This window comes from Echeneis naucrates, chromosome 9, assembly GCF_900963305.1.
Source record: "Echeneis naucrates chromosome 9, fEcheNa1.1, whole genome shotgun sequence".
NCBI classification, from domain to species: Eukaryota; Metazoa; Chordata; class Actinopteri; order Carangiformes; family Echeneidae; genus Echeneis; species Echeneis naucrates.
Genome location: NC_042519.1, coordinates 13,520,832 through 13,540,592, shown reverse-complemented (window position 1 = coordinate 13,540,592; position 19,761 = coordinate 13,520,832). Strand labels below are relative to the sequence as shown.

Below are 19,761 nucleotides of genomic sequence, written 5' to 3'. Positions count from 1 at the left end.
TGAACAATTATTATCACCACAGAAATAACTAAAACAATTTATGGCTGATAACTTGTGATTCTTTCACAAACCATTGTAAAATATCAAATTAGAATTCTCTTATAAAGCATTTAAAGCAAATTCATCCATTATAGAAGTCTTTGTTTCCAAGTAAGTACAGTATATCCCCAGTGTGTTATGATTTAAAGTAGGTCCACTGTAACTAAAGTTGAGTTCAGAGTAGAGGAGAAGTTATATGGTGTTGCTGCAGCATATACATGAATATCGACAGAGGGAAAGTTCTATTTCTGTTATGTGCAAATCAGGCATTAATTTTGTCGTTGACATTGTATGAGTTAAGTCAAACATTATCTGTTGTGTTGTGTGAGTTTGTGTGTGTTTTTATGTGTTAGTGTGTATTCTTCACCTGCTCGTTCACACAATGATAACAGCTCTCCTCCTTTAACAATATTTCTTGCCGACTTTATACGCAGCCGGATTAAAGGTATAAAAGAACCTCTGGAGCAGGAAGAGGAGATGAAAAAGGCATTTTAAAAGAAAGAAAAGAAAGACAGAGAAACAGACCAGAAAACTCTGCTCCTGTTTCCGTTACAGGCAGCCCTTTTTAGACAGTCATCCATTAAGTCTGCTGCTATCCCATACTGTCAGCCTCTAGTGAAGCCAAAGAGGCCATGTCAGCTGAGGGTGTTAGGCAGGTAGGCAGGTAAGAAGCAGAACAACACACTTTCAGCGCTGTGGGAATGGGAGGAAGAGGGAAAGAGGAAGTAGTGGACTATAATATGAATGTCACTGCAGTACAGCAGCTTTTAGAAAGAATAAGATGGATTAGCGTTTTAGCTCATTGCGAAAAGATGCTCTTCAAGAGAATCAAAAGAATGAAAGAAGAACTGAGAGATGGATGCTGTGGCTCAGCATGAAATGTATAGTCACAAATAGGATAACAAAGCAAGACTATAGAGAGGGGAGAGGCTCAGAGTGAAGATTTTTAATAAAACGGAGCCGCACCTTGCATTATTCAATCTCACAGCCAGGCATCTTTACATTAAGTAGATTTTTAGGGCTAGACATTTAGTACAGAGTGCATTGTTTGTGTGGTTGTGTCTGACAGTGAAGGATCTGCATGTATCTCACCTCTGGCCCCATGTGTTCTGTCTGTGTTAGACGGTCAATCATTTGGCGGTCTTTCATCTTCAGGGCAGCTTTGGCACTCTCCTGCATACAAAACGAACAGACTGCCATCAACCGTGTCCAAAAATCCCACAAAAAAGGAACATCAAACACAAATAAATGAGAACAGCTAAAAACTCTCCCAGCTGTCTTATGCCTTGCCTCCACTTGTAGCACTTAATACAGTTGGCTTCAGCGCTTAGCTGGCCATCAAAAGACAAAAAAACAAAACAAACAAAAAAAAAAACAAAAAACACTGCAAATCTAAACAAGCACAACAAACCCAGGTCTGTTTTTCCCCTCTACCTGTCTCTTCTGAAAATTCAAGAGGTCATAAAACTGGGCTGAACTGCAGGAGAAGTTTTCCACAGCCAAATACTGGAGCATAGGCCATCTTGAAAGTCCACCAGTAGAGAAGAATTCATAAAAAGTGACAGCTAGTGCTGGCCAACCTGCGAGAAAGGTCTTTCTAGGAGATAATTAATAGGTTTCCCCTGGCAGATTTACAGATGGAGGAGTAGAGAGAGAAAAACATTGGGCCTTGCCTTCCAAATACAGCACTTTTAGTTTGACTGGGAACCTGCCTGGTTCCTTTTTATCTCATTTTGACTATTTTGAAACAGCAGGTTGCAAATCCTCTAAATGAGAAGGGCCCTGCACGATTTTAACCAGGAGCATTTTATGACGATGTCACTAATCATCCTGATGTGCTTGCCCTACACTGCTCATGGACTGGGGAACAGAACGGCCTTAGAGTTGTAGCAGCTATGAAATATTGAGAAATTCATTAACCTTGATTAAAATTAACCAACTAAATTAGGACAAGAAGTAAGGATAGATTTATGGGATTGAGAAAAAAAGGCTAAATTATGATACAGATTGAAACTCAAATATTTACTGTCCTGTTCAAATCCAGCACGTGAACCGACAGAAATCTGTTTTCATTAGTCATGCTGATGACAACACAAGAACGAAAGGGAGGCCTTCTGCAGTTAAATGTTGCACTTGGACCATAGTCCTTTAACAAAATGCACCACCAGAGAGAGAGGAGAAATCTCATAAAAAGTGACAGCTAGTGATGACCAGCCAGCCAGCAGGTACTTTTAGAAGATAATTCATAGGTTTTCACTGGCAGATTTACAGAAGGAGGTAGAGCAAGCAAAGCATTGACTGTGAGCTGCACTTTAACTGGACTGCAGCGGATTTCCATCTGAGACCCAAAGGCACATATAGGTCGCCATCAGTGTTTACAAGCACAACATGGCCCCCAAAATGCAGAACTTCAAAAATTTGACAGCATGACCTTTATTTCAAGGCCTTGTGGAGCACAAAGTTAGGTGAGTCTGTGACTGTAGCAAGGACATGCACATTATTAGACAGTTTATTAACATACAAACAACAATGCAGACAAAGAGCACATAAAAACAAACACAAGCGCTGTATGTATGGAAATTAGATACAGCTGGTGGCAAGTACGAGATCATCGCTGTCTATAGATGATTACGCAGAGAGACACACAGACAACAAGGCCGATCAGCATCTGTGTGTGTTTTTCAATGTGTAAGCAACTGTCTGCCCTAAAGAGTGATGGATGGATAAGAGAAAAACTAAGTGAAAAATCAAAACCCAAAGTAAATAAAAGCTAATTATCAAAGTGTTTTCTGACTTTAAGATTAAAGCCTGGAAGTCCATACGTTGATGTCTATATTTTTATGACTATCAACAAATACTACACTAAAACCAAAACCAACAAGAATTATATCTCGCGCTTTATATTTGACGTTTTTTGATCCATCCGGTGGCTACTTCATTAGCTACATATTAGCAAATTTACTGCCTTTTAATACAACTGATCTGGTATAAATGATATGATACATTGTGATTGTGTATCATTGTGAAATGATACACAAAGACAGTAATATTCAGTCTTAATTAACAGTGTCAGAGAGTTTTAAGTTTAACTATGCTCACTTTTTCTGTGGACTACATTAAATTGAGGGGTGGGGTAGGTTTGCAGCTCCAACAATGGCAACAGCTGTCCACCGACTGTGGATTTCCATTCACAGTCATTGACACAGAGCGAGGCACCAAAAGCTTCAAAGAGACAGTGACTGTGTGTGTCCACCTTGAGATATTTTTGACAATCCTTAGATCAGTCAAGAAATATTACTATGACACCGCTGTCGTGCTGTGTGTGTTTTTAATTAGTAATTTATTGCACTAGTCTTGCAACAAATCCCAGTTCCTGACACAGATAGTTGAAACTAATTCAGCTTAGTAACCTTCTTAGTCACAACACAGTAATCTTTTGACAATACTGATCTGTCGTGACACTAAAAATATAAGCTCTAGCTGTAAGTGCATGGACAAATTGATCAATCTTATGAACTGAATGCTGCCACAGTGAAATACTACTCAAATTTTTCTATAACTCATTATGGACTCATTTATAATAGTTCATCTCAAGCATTTTAATTAATGAATTCCATTTTCTTGCGAAATTAAAAGATAACTAAAAGTAAAATTCATTGCAAATCATTTGAATCGTGTGTATTTATTAAAAATAGAACTAACTACAGGAAAAGATTTACTGCGATTAAAATTTTCAGGAGGAAATAATTGTTACATGAAGCGTTAAGCACTGACACTAGACTTAATACAGCTCCCTACTGGCTATTGTATGAGAGAAAAGCTCCAGGTCTGAATGGTGGGGAAGTCAGGTTCGAACAATCAGCCATGTTTTGGGGTGATCCACCAGTGCACGTTGCTGTTTATGTGGCCATTTTGGTCCTAAAATAAAATGAAAGTTTGATTACAAATGTTGATGGTCAAAGAGCAAAACCTCCTTTCTGAAAAATTCACTGTCCTGCCCTGTTCTCATTATCTGTAGTGAAATCGATCAATCTGAAAATTCTGCAGATAGGAGCTTTTGCATTTCAGCTATCGATGTGTTCTTCGTCTTAGCTTTGGTATCAGCCCCATGTCAGATGCACACGTTGCTGAATGCCAACATGAAGCGACGACAAGAGACAGAACAAGAGAGAAAAGAAAAGACGAACCGCAAATAATTACATGCAAGTGCAAGAATGTGAGCAAACTAACAGTTGCCAAATGTCTGGCATCTCCCACAGTAAGACCCTAATACTGACAGATTATCCTGCAAAGTCCTGGCGTAATGTCAATGTTGCATTGCTTTGATAGAACAGGTGACAAATTACATATGTATTGATGACAAGCTCTGAAAAATTGCGCAGCATGCAGAATAATTGGAGAGATTCCAACAATCATGTTACTAATGGATGGAAAAAACCACTGGCATCAAAATGTGGTTTGCATTTCAATCTTTGCATTGAATGAGCAAAGTTTGGTTATACCAAATCTTAATAAATAGAAATGGCTCCATACTTTCCATTGCAGGCTTTAGAAACAATAATACTTCTCTCTTGGCTGATCTGGAGCCCCAATAATTTTGCTATTACATTAGGCTGGTGGGAACAAGAACAACATTAACAAAGATGGAAAAGATGGGTTTTCTGGTGGCATGCCATGTGATATTGATGGTGTGACTTCAAGCCAACTATAAAGCCATTCTCACATTTATTTCCTCTCTTTTTTTGGTCAGACTTTTTTGTCACTCCACCCTCTGCAGTATGGAGCATCACAAACCAGAGGATCACAAGAGAAGAGAAAACTGACAAAGCTACTTTAAGACAAGTAAAACTTTCCAGTTCTTTGAAATGTTTTTTAACCTTTCAAAAAGACAGATTTTAATGCTTGAAAGGGAATGAAAAGATTTGTGCTTCAAAGGCAATTAGTCTTTAATTTATATCCATAGTGCAAATAATTTAAAGATATTCAAGCTGCTTTAATTATTCATTTTAAAGTTTAGAAAAACAGAGACTAAGAGAAAGAAACTGTGACAGCGATAAAATTAGATTAGCACAACCTCCATTTCTCAGTGCCTGAGACCATGAGCTACCTCTCTTCTCTCTCAACTGCACACACAGTTGGACACTGAATGGCCTTTATCAGAACAGTAAATCTTCTGACTGGTAAAACAGCAAGGGCAACTATTACCTAATATTGTTTTGTTATGACTGGGAGTTAGAAGAGAGCTGTCAAAATCAGTGTCCCTTTTTTCGCTGGACAGGCCACAGATGACATCCATGAATGTCTTTAACTAACTGATGAAATTATAACATTGATTGGCCGTTGCTCTTGGAAAACTGTTTGGAGCCAACACTTTCAATGTTGTTTCCATCGTCACAGGGGAGCTTTACGGTTCATAAATATAATTAGTTATTACAAACTTAACACTTCCTATAACCTTTTTAAAATGAAATCCCCCATAACTTGTGGTAGACAGAAACTCTGTATTTTTTTCCGAAGTCAAACAGCATATGGTCTCAGTTGTTGCTTTTCTGCTCTTTTACATGCTCTGCAGGCTAGTTTCTTTTGTTTTGCATTTACCAGTGGCTTCTCTATCACAGTCCCACTCTCCTACTCTCTCTTGCCTGGTGTGTGTGATGTGTCGTTGGTTTTCAGCCTCCTTTAGTGGTAATTTCTAAATGTAGTAGTTAGCACTGTCGCCCCACAGTATGAAGGTTGCGGGTTCGGTTCCTGGGGCCTTTCCGTGTGGAGTTTGTATGTTCTCCCTGTGTCTCGTGGGTTTCCCCTCCCCGTACAAAGACATCTTGTTTAGGTTAACTGGTGACTTTAAATTGTCTGTAGGTCTGAGTGTGAGTGGTTGCTGGTCTCTGTCTGTCTCTGTGTGTTGGCCCTGTGATGGACTGGCACACAGTGTGAGCTGGGATTGACTCCAGCACCCAACGTGAGCCGGAGCAAATTTTCCCTCCCACCAAACTGACTGCACAGCCCGGGTCACACCGGTGATGGTTGATTACGCGAGTTCAGTCTGCAAATGCATCATGCTGTCAGTGAATGAATGACACAGGTCAGATAAGACCTTTATTGAGTGGCACACCATGATTTCTCCCAATGCTTCCTTTGGCCTGTGCAACTATTGAGTCTATTAAGTCTGTGCAAACAACAATACAATCAGAAATGGACTTTCACCGTATTAAATTTGTGTTAACAGTATCTTCTGATATTACATTTAAAGATTATGTTCGGTTAAATATTGAGCTGCTTGACATACCTGGCTGATTGGAAACAAATGCTGCCTGGCACTTATCTGGGACAACTTGCTTTCAAAATGCTTCCTCACAGTCAATATTTCCTAGTGATTAATGTTCACACACAAAATTCAATAACTAAACACAATTTTTTATCCACAGGGCATCAACTCTAAATGTTTTGGGCTACATTCATTTCAGAACCCAGAAATGGCCATTATTATACACAAAGCATGTGTGTCTTACCAGTTCACTCTGGAGTCTGAGAATGAGTTCGTCTTTCTCCCTCAGTTGCTGCAGTAAGGCCTCTTCTCTGCCAGGATCCTAAACACAAACAACAAGACACCATGTTACACATTACTCAGGACACTGCAGGCAGCAATGTATTATCAAGAGAACACGTTCCCAAAAACATAATACATAGAGGATGACAACATACAAGGATGTCTGTGTGTTTGAATGTGTGGCTGTTCCATTAATGTTTATGTGTGTTTGTTAGTGTTTTATGTGGATTTATGAGTGTATTTTTAGCTGGTCTAGTGTGCATACATGTAATAAAGTTGTCATGTGAGGCATTCTGTAGCATGGTGATCTCGTCCTCACTCTACATCTCAGTGATAAACTTTGTGTATCCCATGGCAGCACCCCAGAGCACACAGCACTTTAAAATGACCTTGTGCTGTCAAGGGACATTAATATGGGGAAGAAGGAGAGGAGTAGCATAGACAGAGGACGGACCAGAATAATGATACTAATAAAATAACTTTATTCTCATTGCACCTTTCAAAACAGCAATACATCATAGCAAAAGAAAGAAATCATACATGGTTCTAAAAATATCGTTCATGAAATTTGTTTGATGATTCTGACGTATTTGTGCTTGTGGCTTTAATTCTGATGTTTATTTAAGTAGTTCCTCAAATGTATCCACATGTAAACCCGGCGTAGTTGTTAGTGTTGTTGCCCCACAACAAGTAGGTCGTGGGTTCGGTTCCCAGCCTGGGTCCTTTCTCCGCGTGCTCTGGTTTCCTCCCACCCTCCAAAGACATGCATGTCCAGGTGACTCTAAATTGACCGTAGGTCTGAATGTGAGAATGAGTGGTTGTTTGTCCCCATCTGTCTCTGTGTTGGCCCTGTGATGGAGTGGTGATCTGTCCAGGGTTGGCTGGGATTGGCTCCAGCCACCCAGAAACGGAAAAAGCGGTAGAAGATAGATGGATGGAAGTTCTGTTAGGGAGCAAAATGTAGATGAGCCAAATTGATTTTGGCTCAGTCATCTTTGGACCTCGGGTGTACTGTGGCAAAGCCAAAATGCTTGAGAATCTCACCTGAAAATAATTTATGTTGCTGGACTCTAGATGGGCACTCAACGTTTACGTTGTTGTTTATGTTTATGTAAGTTTATGTTAAAATGTGGACCAAGAATGACACAGAGAGAGGGAGAGAAGAAAAGGAAAAAGTGAGGAAATGAAAGAAAATCTGTAATAGGATAGTTTGAATGAAATGGCATACAGATGGCCATTACTTGTTCAAGGACATAAAAGCAGGAGAGAGAGAGAGAGCAAGGGAAGAGCAAGATAACAGGAGGAAAATGAGGGGGAAACATGAGGGAAGGGGGACAGTGATATAGAGAGGAAGAGGACAGAGAGGCCCTGAGGCTGCACATGATGGTCTAGAACTGTGGGGAGCCATCTAGCTAAAGGACAGACAGGAAGTCAGGAGAAGACCACAGGGAGCCATATAGTTACAGCACCGTCCTTTAAATGACCTTTCTGTTGCAAATGCAGGCAGCTAACCTGACACCAACTTGACTTTTCCATCAAGGGATGTGTGTGTGCATGTGTGTGTTGAACATCTGACAAGGACATCAGCTGACGTATAACAGCATAACCATGATGAAATACTTGGTGTTTCTGAATAAATGTGATATATTGTCCTCACATTTATGCCAAACACTTTCCATCCTCACTAACATACAAATATAGAGACCATGTGTTACCAATTCAAGGAGGTACACAGGCCAATATAAAAAAGATCTATATCTAAATAAAGATATTATTTCAATTTTCTTTTCGGGCTTTCTTATTTAAAAAGATCGAATTAATCCTGAGGATGTGTTCAATCTTGGTTAAAAATAATGATCAAGGTAGACAAAGCTAAAAGTTTTGCTAAATGCTCCCATGATGATAAAACCTGCCAAAGAAAAACTTTCACACCAGGAAATAGAAAAAGTAATAACAAAAACAAACTCAGTGGTGTTGAATCAGAATGCACTCTTAATAGACAACAGGGATACCTTAACCCTACCGCCAGGACATGTTTTCATTTTTACTTTTTGCTGATAAATTAAGTGTGTTGGTGGTAAAGAACACACTTCGAAGAAAAGAAAAAAATTTTAAACTTTATAAAAAAATTATAACACATGCACTGCAGTGGACAACAAGACATCATTGATGTCAAACATAAAATTTTTATATCAAATTTTTATCTCTGTGTCAGGTGCGTCCGAAAGTATTAGAGGAATCAAGCAAAAACTAATGTCCACTACTGTACAGAGGACAAGAATGAATTGTCAGGTCTCAAGAGGTTGTGAATTGGAGAATAACATAATGTGACAATAACTACATTAGTCAGTCACTAAAATGACTCTATCCCAAACAGGATTGAACTGCAGGGAGTGTACACTTCTGTGCCCTGTGAGTGTGACACTGCTTGGGGTTGTGCCTAAAATGGGCTCATGACCTGATCCATGCAAACATTACTAATTTATGTGGTTTGTTTATTCGTTGAGTATAAACAGCGTAAAAGAGTGAAGAAAGAAGAAATAAGCTTTCAGAACAATAATAATGATGTACTTCAACTATGCCATGCAAAGTTCAATGTCAAGGGGCTGGACATACAATTAAAAATATACATTAGCTTTTACCTCCACTGCTGAGCAGCCCAATCATGTGAAACCTCTAAAAATATTTAAAAAGAGGGAGCTATTAATATAATTTAGACTAAACTGAGAAATGCATTGAGTAGCCCATCAGGTTGCACTCAAACAAATTTTTCAAGGAAAAATGAATGGAAAGGGCTGGGAGAGAAAAGCGGGGCATGTGAATTTATCTCTAATGTGATTAAAATAGCCTCACAGGGGATAAATCTGATGAAAAGTTTTGGAGTGCATCCACTTTATGTGATTTTGGATAAAGGTTGAGGCCATTCTGTGCTTATAATCTGCAGTCAGTCGAAGAGGGGATGGAAATGAATTACATTGTCCTTCTTAACAAAAACTATTCATTTTTTGCTAACCTTATTTTGACAAACACATTTAAGGGAGGGTTGTTTACTACTACCTCACTACTTTTCCCTTTCATATGACCCTTTCTTTAAATTGGAGAACAGGTTGGCAAAACACAAACAAATACACATAAATACCAGGACGATAAAATGTTTGAAGCAAATATCAAAAATAGTTTAAAATGTATAGGCAAAATAAAACAAAACTCCAAATAATAAAGGGCGATCATGAAAAATGGGCTTTGAGCTGCTTTTAAAGGTCTCTCAGTAACATCTACAAATCTTTAGCTCAAAGAGAAACAGTTCCAGTGTTTCTGCCAGCTAAATCATATGCTCAGTCCCCTTTGGTTTTTTAATGTAGGCTGAATATGAGCAAATAATACTTGGCTACAAAAATATAAAAAAATAATAATAATAAAAGACCAAAGGACCAAGAGGCCAAATAACTCACACATGCACTACAGGCAGGGATCAATGTGGTCGTCAACTAATTTAAAAAACTACTATAAGAAAGTCAAGATAGCTGAAAAATAATCATGTCTCCGGCCAACTTCATACATATTGAAAGAAGAGGGAAACAACACAAAGATGTTGGTATGATGCAGCAACGGCTCACGCAGAAAACCAAAAAATTATTCATGAATCCCTCTGTTGAATTTACATCCATTAGCACAAATGCTGCTGGTACCAAAGCACCAAAAAGCCATCCGCCCTAAACATGAATACAAAGGGCTGTTTTTGATATGATGTATGGAGAAGAGCTGATTACAGACAGTGATACAATATGGGTGACTCAAGGCAAATGAAACCTGGATATGATAAAAATTTGTCTTTCGTTATTACAGATACATCATATCAACCCTTCAACAATGTATAATAAAAAGTGTGACCTCTGTCCCTTGTCTTATTGAATTATCTCAGCTGTCAGGACAATATAAAACACAGGTCATTATCAATTCAAGTGTGAGTCAGCAGCTTTGAAAACAAACTTTTCTTTCCATCTCAACACATGCTCTACACAATAAAGTGACACTGCAATGCACCTTTACAACCAAAGGACATGGTGTCTACTGCAGAAGCAGTCATGGACACTATAGCTTTCTCTGGCTGTCCTTAGTACCTAAAAAGGCAGTAAAGATGACAGGTCGAGCAGAGACAGTTAGGTGACCTGTCAAACTGCTTCTATAATATTTACGCTGTTTGAAGTAGAAAAGAGATGTCACCTGCCGAGACATCCTGGAACAGAGCAAGAGCCACTGAGTTGCCTCATGTCTGCAGGTATCACCAAGACATTCTCTATACAGTATAATGTAGTTACAGGTTAATTAAAGGCTGTGAAATATTGTTTTTCATGTTGCAGAGACAGGAACCCACGCATGCATCAATGATAAAGTAAGCCATTAAACGGAGAGCGGCTGGCTGGAAAGATAGGCTTTAGCTATGGCTTAGATCTAACACACAGCCAGCTTCAGATTCAGTCCCTGAGTGGTGTTAATTGTCTATCTTCACTGAGTCTTTTGAAAGAAAGCAAGAAAGAAAGAAAAAAAAAAAAAACAAAAACATCACTGACCAGGCTTTTATTTGCCTTCTGGAGCAATTTAGATGTTTATAAAAATGTCTTGCTGAGAATATTCAATAATACATGAAAAATCAAAGCAAAATATACATTCAAAACACACACACGTACGTGTGTGTACAAATAACTGACATACGTGTTTATATGAATTTGTGTTAGCAAAACCACAACCCATGAATCATGTTCCTCTTATCAGCTGGTGTCATGGCTTGTTATTTGAGAAACACAGCTGTTTGGTTCTGAAGTTGCCCCGGGTGGGGCAGTTAACTCAACACATGGAGGAATGAAAGGCAACTGTTAGTAGCAATTGACAGGGTTGAGAAAGAGGAAAAAAATGCAAGGATTGGCCTAATGCGGTAGATCACACTAAAATGACTTTGGGCCAGACTGTCATAGGTTTTGTCAGGAAGAACAATTTCAGATGTAAATTTCCCCCTCATTTTCCTCCTGTTAATCTATTATGTTAATTTTTAACTCTATAATTGCCATTCTGGTGATCCATGGAGTAGCTTTGCGTGAGTTATAGTTTAGTCATCCTGACAGGTAAGCAGGCTCACCCCTGACTGAAACAGACTATTTTATCTCTGGCCTTTTTAAGGCCCCCCTTCCCTAAAAACTGACTTTCCTCTGATTGGCTTCCTTACAGGTGTGGTGTTGAGGTTGTGAAATCTAGACAAATAGGAAGTGGTAACTTCTAAAATTCATCTGTACATATTTGAGCTCAATCCAATCTGAAATATTAAAGTGGACAGCTCAAACATCTGCAGCAACAAAGATTACAGGACGTCTGTGTTTACCACGAAATGTCTGAAAAGCTGACATCGGCAGCTCGTGTTGTCAAGGTAAAAAAAAGTGGTGGAAACCTAGAAACCTCATGTTCAGAGTAAAGTAACGCCTGAGTTTTTCCTTCTTCAGAGATTTTACTGTTTCGATCACTTCTCCCTTTCTTTCACACATGAAAGCACTTCAGTTTGTGATAGTGTGCATGGGAAAGTGGCTATCCTTGTTGTTACTGTGAAGCCCACAAAACATGCAGAAAGAGTATTTGGAGAAAACGTTTTCCAAACTCAGAGAGCCAAAAAACAAACAAACAAACAAACAAACAAACAAAAAAAGACAATGTAGACAGAGAAATAGAGGGATAAATCTGGCTGTCTGTTTTGTGTTTCTGCTGTATAGTATACATTTTCTTGCACTGCATATTTTGAAGTCATGTACATGACTGTTAATGATGTTTATAATGCAAATGTATTCTTTGAACCCTCTAATATTGTAGCCATGGTGTAGAGAACAACCTGCAATAATAAATTTGTAGTCATTATAATTATACATTTTTAATTTCTAATTATGCAGCATGTGACACAATGATAAATGTTTGGCTATAAAAAGAAGTTCCTCAACTATGTTGATGAGCAAAGGTGAATGTACACAAATGTCAATTAATTTGGTTCAAAAATTGCTGTCCTCGACTTTTTTCTTCCTTTTTTTTTATCCAGCATTGTTCTGGATACCTCCAGCAACAACTCAAGTGAGATTCTTCACTTCAGTCTTCTGAAATACAGTAGAACACTTTAACTGGGACAAAATCTTCTAAAAATCATGTCACATGCGTTGGGTCTAAATTAAACTAGGGCGCACTGTGACACTGCAGTCTCTCAGGTGGCTACCGTAGATTATTTTTATACCCACAGAGTCATTTTCTGGAGTGTCAGGACAAAATCTCCTCGTCTCACCCCTCCCTCACCCTCTCTCCTTCTTTTCTCACCCTATCTTCCCCCTATCCCTACCAAACTCCATTTCTAATTCTTACCTCTTTCTTGCTCTCTCACCTCTATTACACACCTATAATCATTTCTACTGAGTTGCCTATAACTTAACATCATCCAAATGAAAGAAGTTCTTTTGTGTGTACCTCTAAGATAGTTTCTACATTTTCCCTCAGCCTTTCTCCCCTCTCTTCAGTCTAACTTACAGTCAAGTAGAACAATGTCCTATTCTCAGCATTGCACCTATTTCCTCATTCTTCTCATGCAATATGTCCTCTTTCTTGTCTGTGCCTCCAGCTCAAAGGTTAGCCTTTGCCTCCCACCTTCTGTACATATATATGTGTGTGTGTGTGTGTGTGCTTTATATATATCATAAACGCGCACATGTATATCAATCTTAATGTTGGAATAAAGAAATGACTTGCTCGCTGTTTATGACCAAGGCGCTTGCTCAGTTTGACTTAAAACTGAATGCCATCTGGTGTCTCCTCTTCAAAAAAGTCTGGTGTACAAACGTTTTAACAATCTGGTACACAACTTGCTTTGTATCAAACAAGTAAGTGAGACAAACCGTAAACTCAAATCTTCACTTTTTTTTTCCTCTGCACTGCGTTCTTGCCAACGACATAGATGGACTTTTCTGAGTATTCTCAGTTCTTCATTACAGATACAATCAAAAACGTATCAATGGTCAGGTCAAACCAATTTTACAATTTTACTGCTTCAACTCTTTTCTGTTTATGTTTCAATTTTACTGTTAAGCTTTTATTGCAGTCCCTGAACAAAACATGTGATAAAAATAAGGCATTGATTTCTTGTATGACTGTAATACCTAGAAAGAGAAACATTGTAAACTTTCAATATATGGACTGTGGCAACACAGTCAACTTTATCCAGAGAGAGAAATTTCAACCTTGAGATCAATCTGTATGACTCAATATTTTTCCTTTGCTGTCAAATTCATTTCTCCCTATAGGTGAAATATTTTGGCCATTTCACTCATTTATTCATTCATCTTCTACCGCTTATCCGTTTCAGCATTGCAGAGGGTGCTGGAGCCAATGACAGGCCACACTGAGCGAGGGTGGGGTACACCCTGGACAGGTCACCAGTGCATATTTTGGCTATTTCCTCTCTCTAAGATAAAAAAAAAAGATAATTCATCCACACAACTTTTTTTTTTTTTTTAAGATTTTTTTGTGGTCTTTTCTGATAGGACTGTTTGAAGAGTGACGAGAAATGGTGGTGATTGAATGGGGAGTGACATGCAGCAAATGACACCAGACCAAACCATTGCAGCCGCCTGTTTATGGGGCATGCACTCTCCCGACTACACCAACAGCACCCTACCATCCATACAACTCTGAATGAAATACTTTCAGACGGAGTTGCTTGCTTAATTCTGTCTCCCACAGCACATTTTTAACTTTTCCTTATCATCGAACTGCCACTGATGCTCCATGTAGGTCAATAAAGAGGGCACACATTCACACAAACACCCTCCCTCTTTCTCTCTCTCTCTCTCTCACACACACACACACACACACACACATATACATAAATAAATGCACAAAAACAAAGACAAAGTGGCACATTGTACACAGAGAACTGCTTAGTTTCGCTAATATGTAAAACACCCACTGGACAGGAATATTTACAGGCAACCAGACAGCACAGTCATACAGGCCATGATTTACTGTTATATTATAATGGGTTGTATTTATATATATATATATATATATATATATATATATATATATATATATATATGAGTTCTGTACATACATGTATGAAAAGGAGCCAAAGTATTTAACTTTCAATCTGATTAAGTGCTATTCATTAAAAAGACGTTAACCACTTCTTTACATCTCAAAGCCAGCCAAGTTGAGGATTACATTCAAATCTGTCCAGACTCCTTTGATACATGTAATGTAGATTACAGTATATAGTTTTTTTTTTTTGAGTTGAGTTGAGTACTGAAGCTCTTACTGAAATAATCATGATCATGAATGATCATGATCATCAAATGTCAGATGTCAGGGTGAAACTGACTTTTGACCTTTAAGATATAAAATGTCATCACTTTATCATTTTATTCTTTTGGACATTTGTGTTGAATTGCATCACACCATACAAATTGTTTAGTTAAAAATGTCTTTTTTGAGGTTAGGACATCCTTGAACGTCTGATCATTAACACCTTCTTCAGCCTTATGCCGACTGTGAAAAAAATTCCTAATGAGATATTTCATACATCTGAATGGGACAGGAGGACGGATAATGTGTCTTTCCACGACTGTGGCCAGCAACAAAGCATAAAAAGAGCTCTGGAGTTTCCACTGCTGCGTTTTCCCGTAACTGTCTAACGAGAACTCCACTGTCACCCAAATAAATCCCAGAAAAAGCTTGGCGAAAGCTTTCCCTGGGTAAACTTAAACCCTGCTCACACATACATAGTTGAGCACAAGCTCTGACACACACACTCCCTGCAAAGCAATAAATCTCATCTAGATCGCAGGGCTATGATGGACTGGGCTGACAGAGGGGGTCTGGGGCCCGTCAAAGCAAGCAAAGCACTTTGCCCCTTTCTCATTCAATTTATCCCCATCTATTTTGTTTTTTATTACTCTTTTTGCTTCTCTCCTTTCTGCATTGCCCTTTTCTTCTCCCTCTCAGTCTTCCTTTCTGTTCCACTTGCTTCTTTCTATTTGATCTCTTCGCCATTCATTTAAGCTGGCAAGGAAAAAAAAGCTGGTAATTGTCCAGTAAAGCTCAAAGAGGCACATAGGTCAAACGAATATTCATTTTCATATTTTTGATCGCAGACAGACTGCTGCGTTCTTTGAATTACACTAGGTGGCCAAGTGTATGTCAGTATTGAGTGTGAGTAAATGTTGCCCAGTGTCCATTTTTAACTACACAAGAACAGGCTGGACAGTCACTGTGCATTTACATTCATCTTGTATATCGTGATAATTCTCATCAGATGCTTTATCCATCTTCTGCACTACCAGATCCCATCTTTTACGCTACACTACACACAAAATTGGCACCTAACACTTAACATTGTCCATCAAGAAGCCAATGACTTTCACTGAATTGGGAAAATTATGTCCTTAATAGTGCTGACAAAAAGAAAGAAAATCCTCTGTTACTTTGTGCAGGTCTAATTTGAATGAAAAGCAAGAACAAAAGAGTCAAATAAAGTGCCACAGACTGTAAGTGACTTTTTCAGGGTTTCTATTAATAAGGTGTTCTCTTCCTGCATTCTTTTATTTTGGCGCTCTTCAGGCTAAAGTAGTGGTACCCACGTTTTCTTCACATCAATTCTGAGCATATGGTAAATGGTACAGTCATAAAGCACAGCTTTTCTACGGAAGGATGTATCTTTAGATGATAAGCACCTAGCAGGAGTTGGGAACAACGTATTGTTATTTTTATTTGTGTTGCAAGAGCTTATTTTGTTTTATTTATCTATTCATCAGCTCTGTAAAGGAAGAAAGGAGAAGGATGGAGAAATTTGTGTTCAAAAATAAGGATGATGGCCAAACATAAATAAAGGCTTCTAAACATCTGTACATTATTCCGGCCGGGGTTTGCTATACAGATGGCTAGAAGATATATCATGATCTGTGTGCTCCATAGCTAAGTTAACTTTTGTATCGCCGCAGTCTAAAAGCTAAAATTTAATAAGTAAAATACTACAGGTGTGTCAGAAATCCATCAAAAAGTTTGAGAAGCAGATCGTTGATCGTTCTGGCAATCAATCAGGCGTTGTGACCCCATCACAGTGCAAGTCAAACACAGACTGATGTGGCAAATATTGGCCCAGTTCTAATATTACGTGGCAGAAAGCAATTCCCGACTACAACACAGCTGAATCCATTCAGTGTCTGTCCAGCTTTAAACGCTAATATAATCAATCACTTAGACACAAAGGCAAAAGTATGGATGTTAAGGTGCAAGACAGATATTTGTCCAGACATTGGCCAGAGTGACTTACTCAGCAGTGAAAGTAGGTCCCCTTCTCACACACAACGGCAGTCGTGTTAATATGCAAACAGACACAGACTGATCTCTAATAAGTTACCTTAAATGGAAGAGATTTCTCACTGCAGGGGCTAATGGGTAGAGATTGGAGGCTGCTGGCAGGACTCGTCTCTGTGCTCTGCAAGAAACAAACAAACAAATAGGAAAATAACATCAAAATTAGATTTGTTATATAGATTTAGAGTGCAGCTGATAAACAAGAGATATGCAGAAAGAATTTTATTGGACCAGTCTCTGTTGAAATTCTTCTTCTGTTTTTTTAACACAATGAAGACAAGAACACAGATTTCTTTCAACTTCATTTTAATGTCAAACAATACTTTCAAAAGCATTAATCATCAATCACGTTCAGCAGCACATTCTGTTAGAAAATAGACCAAGTTGTGATAAAGTACTTTTGTCAGGACAGATGCTGAATCAAGCAGCAAAATGTTTTCATAGAAATTTGTTGTTATAGAACATCTGCACACTGATATTACATTTCATGTTTTAAACTAGATTGGAGGCACCTTTGTTTCAGAAAAACTGTAGACTGGTTAGCTACATTAAAGTTGGCTAAATTGCTGTACAAACACATCTGTATGTTGTTTCTTCTTTGTTTCTTGTGTTCTCTAATGCCAGCTCTAATCCAACTCATAATTTTGACTCTGAGAGACAGCGGGGGCAGCTAAAAGGGGCTCCAGAGCGCACACACACACACACACACACACACACACAAGTTAAGTATTCAACCACATAATGAAATCTGAAAGCAGACATTTGTCTTTTACAGGAAACTCATACATCTGAATCTGATCACCATAAGTTACACACTACACAATTCAATCAAATCTTTTCAGCTCATTTCAGCTGTACGCAAAGAGGCATAGCCCCCTTAACACACAGAAATATGCAATTTACCCACAATAATACTATCAAAGATCCAGACGGACGATTTATCATAATAAACATCACAATCAGAACATCCCAGTTCCCAATGCATCTATCTATGTCCCGAACAATGACGACCCATCCTTATTCAACACCTTTATCACCTCTCTACTCACTCAATCTGACTGACCCCTCAATTCAGTCATGAATCCTTCTTTAGACAGATCTAATAAACCAGCCAACAGTCAAAACCACCAATCTACAGAAATGTAGATGGCAATTAAAACACTGACTTGTGTCTCCTTCATCTTCAATACAAACCATATTTACAAACCAGATGGCGTTTCAACGCCTCTTGAAGACCCTGAATTGAATGAATATTTCAAAAGAGAGTGGGCCCCAATAGCTCAGATGTGGCAGCCCCAACTCTTCATATCACTATGCACACTGGTAATATCACACGTTTAGGAATACACCTCTCCACCAAACTGTTGGAATCAGCCAATCTCAAATTCAACCCACTTCTCAAAACAATAGATGACAACTTACAATATCTCTCTCATAGGCAGAATGTCAATAGTCAGAATGTCCATTTTACGCAGGATGAACTACCTGTTTTCAATGATCCCCATCAAACCACCTCCCTCCATCATTTCAAAAACTTAAACAAATTATATATAAATTAGAAACAAAACAAACAAACAAAGAAAACATTACGAGTAAATGCAAAACAAAATATAGACATAAGGCAGGGGGGCTGTGCCACATGTGGTCCTGGGGGTCCAGGGACAGGGAGATGGCCGGGACTGTTGATGGCTGTGGGTTCCTCCGGTCCGGTCCTGTGCAGCGCTGCGGGGGCCCAAGGCATCCTACAAATCTACTCAACTTGAATCTTTTTTTTGTCCCCTTTTTTCTACCTTTCTCATCCCCTTCCTCTCCACCCTCCCTCTGTATAGCTGTGGTTGCTATCAATATATCAATATATTATCAATATTATCCTGATCACAATTATTATAGAGATAATTGCAGTATTATTGTCATAATTGTATTAACATTTTTGAAAGCATTATAGTTGTCAAATTGTACTACTGCTATTCCCTTTATTCTACTTTATGACCATTTCTTTATTTTATTCATTAATGGTGATTATTACGTAGTGGTAACGTATCCAATACCGTACAATGCTGTGTAATAGATATATAATAATACACACTGCTGTCACATTGTATGTTTTGTTTTGTTTGATATACATCTATGTTATTGTTTGTATGGTTGGATTTGTATTTTATGTTTCCTGTATGTATTCATTAAACTTCAACCACGTATCTGTTTCTGGGTCGCAGGGGGTGCTGGAGTCAATTCCAGCTTGCATTAGGCGTGGGCGGGGCAAGGGCGGGGTTACCAGTCCATTGCAGGACCATTGCAGGGCAGACAAACAGAGACGTAAAACCACTCACATTCAGACCTACAGACAATTTGTAGTCACTAGTTTACCTAAACGTGATGTCTTTGGATGGTGGCAGGAAGCCCATGCAGGAGAACATGCAAACTCTTTGCAGAAAGGCCCCAGGCCGGTAACCGAACCCGCAACCTTCTTAATGTGGGGCAGCAGCGTGGACTACTCTCTGCCACCGTGCTGCCCCCCCCCCCCCTCAAAAAAAAAGTACAGTGCATGTATTTAACTGCACATGCTGTAACATGCAGACACCCACTAGGAGACATACATACACAAATGCACAGTTCTTTAAAAAAGCTGAAGCTGATTTCTATGTCATCTCTGAGGGCGCCTGATAGGACAGATGGAAAAACAGGAGAGGATAACGTCTTCTCCTGCTGCATGGCAAGGACATAACAGGACACACAAGGAGGACACAACAAGATACATGACAAAGACACCAGGAACAAGGAAAGTA

The 19,761-nt window shown here is 38.8% G+C and overlaps 1 protein-coding gene across 5 annotated transcripts in view; it reads right to left on the bottom strand.

Annotated features, from left to right (window-relative positions):
- ccser1 (coiled-coil serine-rich protein 1) overlaps positions 1 to 19,761 on the bottom strand; it is a 109,324-nt gene that overhangs the window by 48,671 nt on the left and 40,892 nt on the right. For all 5 annotated transcript variants that reach the window (XM_029510503.1, XM_029510502.1, XM_029510501.1 and 2 more), the window contains 3 exons: positions 17,019 to 17,096; positions 6,549 to 6,626; positions 1,132 to 1,212 (listed from right to left, as the gene is read on the bottom strand). In XM_029510503.1, coding sequence (XP_029366363.1) covers positions 1,132 to 1,212; positions 6,549 to 6,626; positions 17,019 to 17,096 — 237 coding nt within the window. The remainder of the gene's footprint in view (positions 1 to 1,131; positions 1,213 to 6,548; positions 6,627 to 17,018; positions 17,097 to 19,761) is intronic.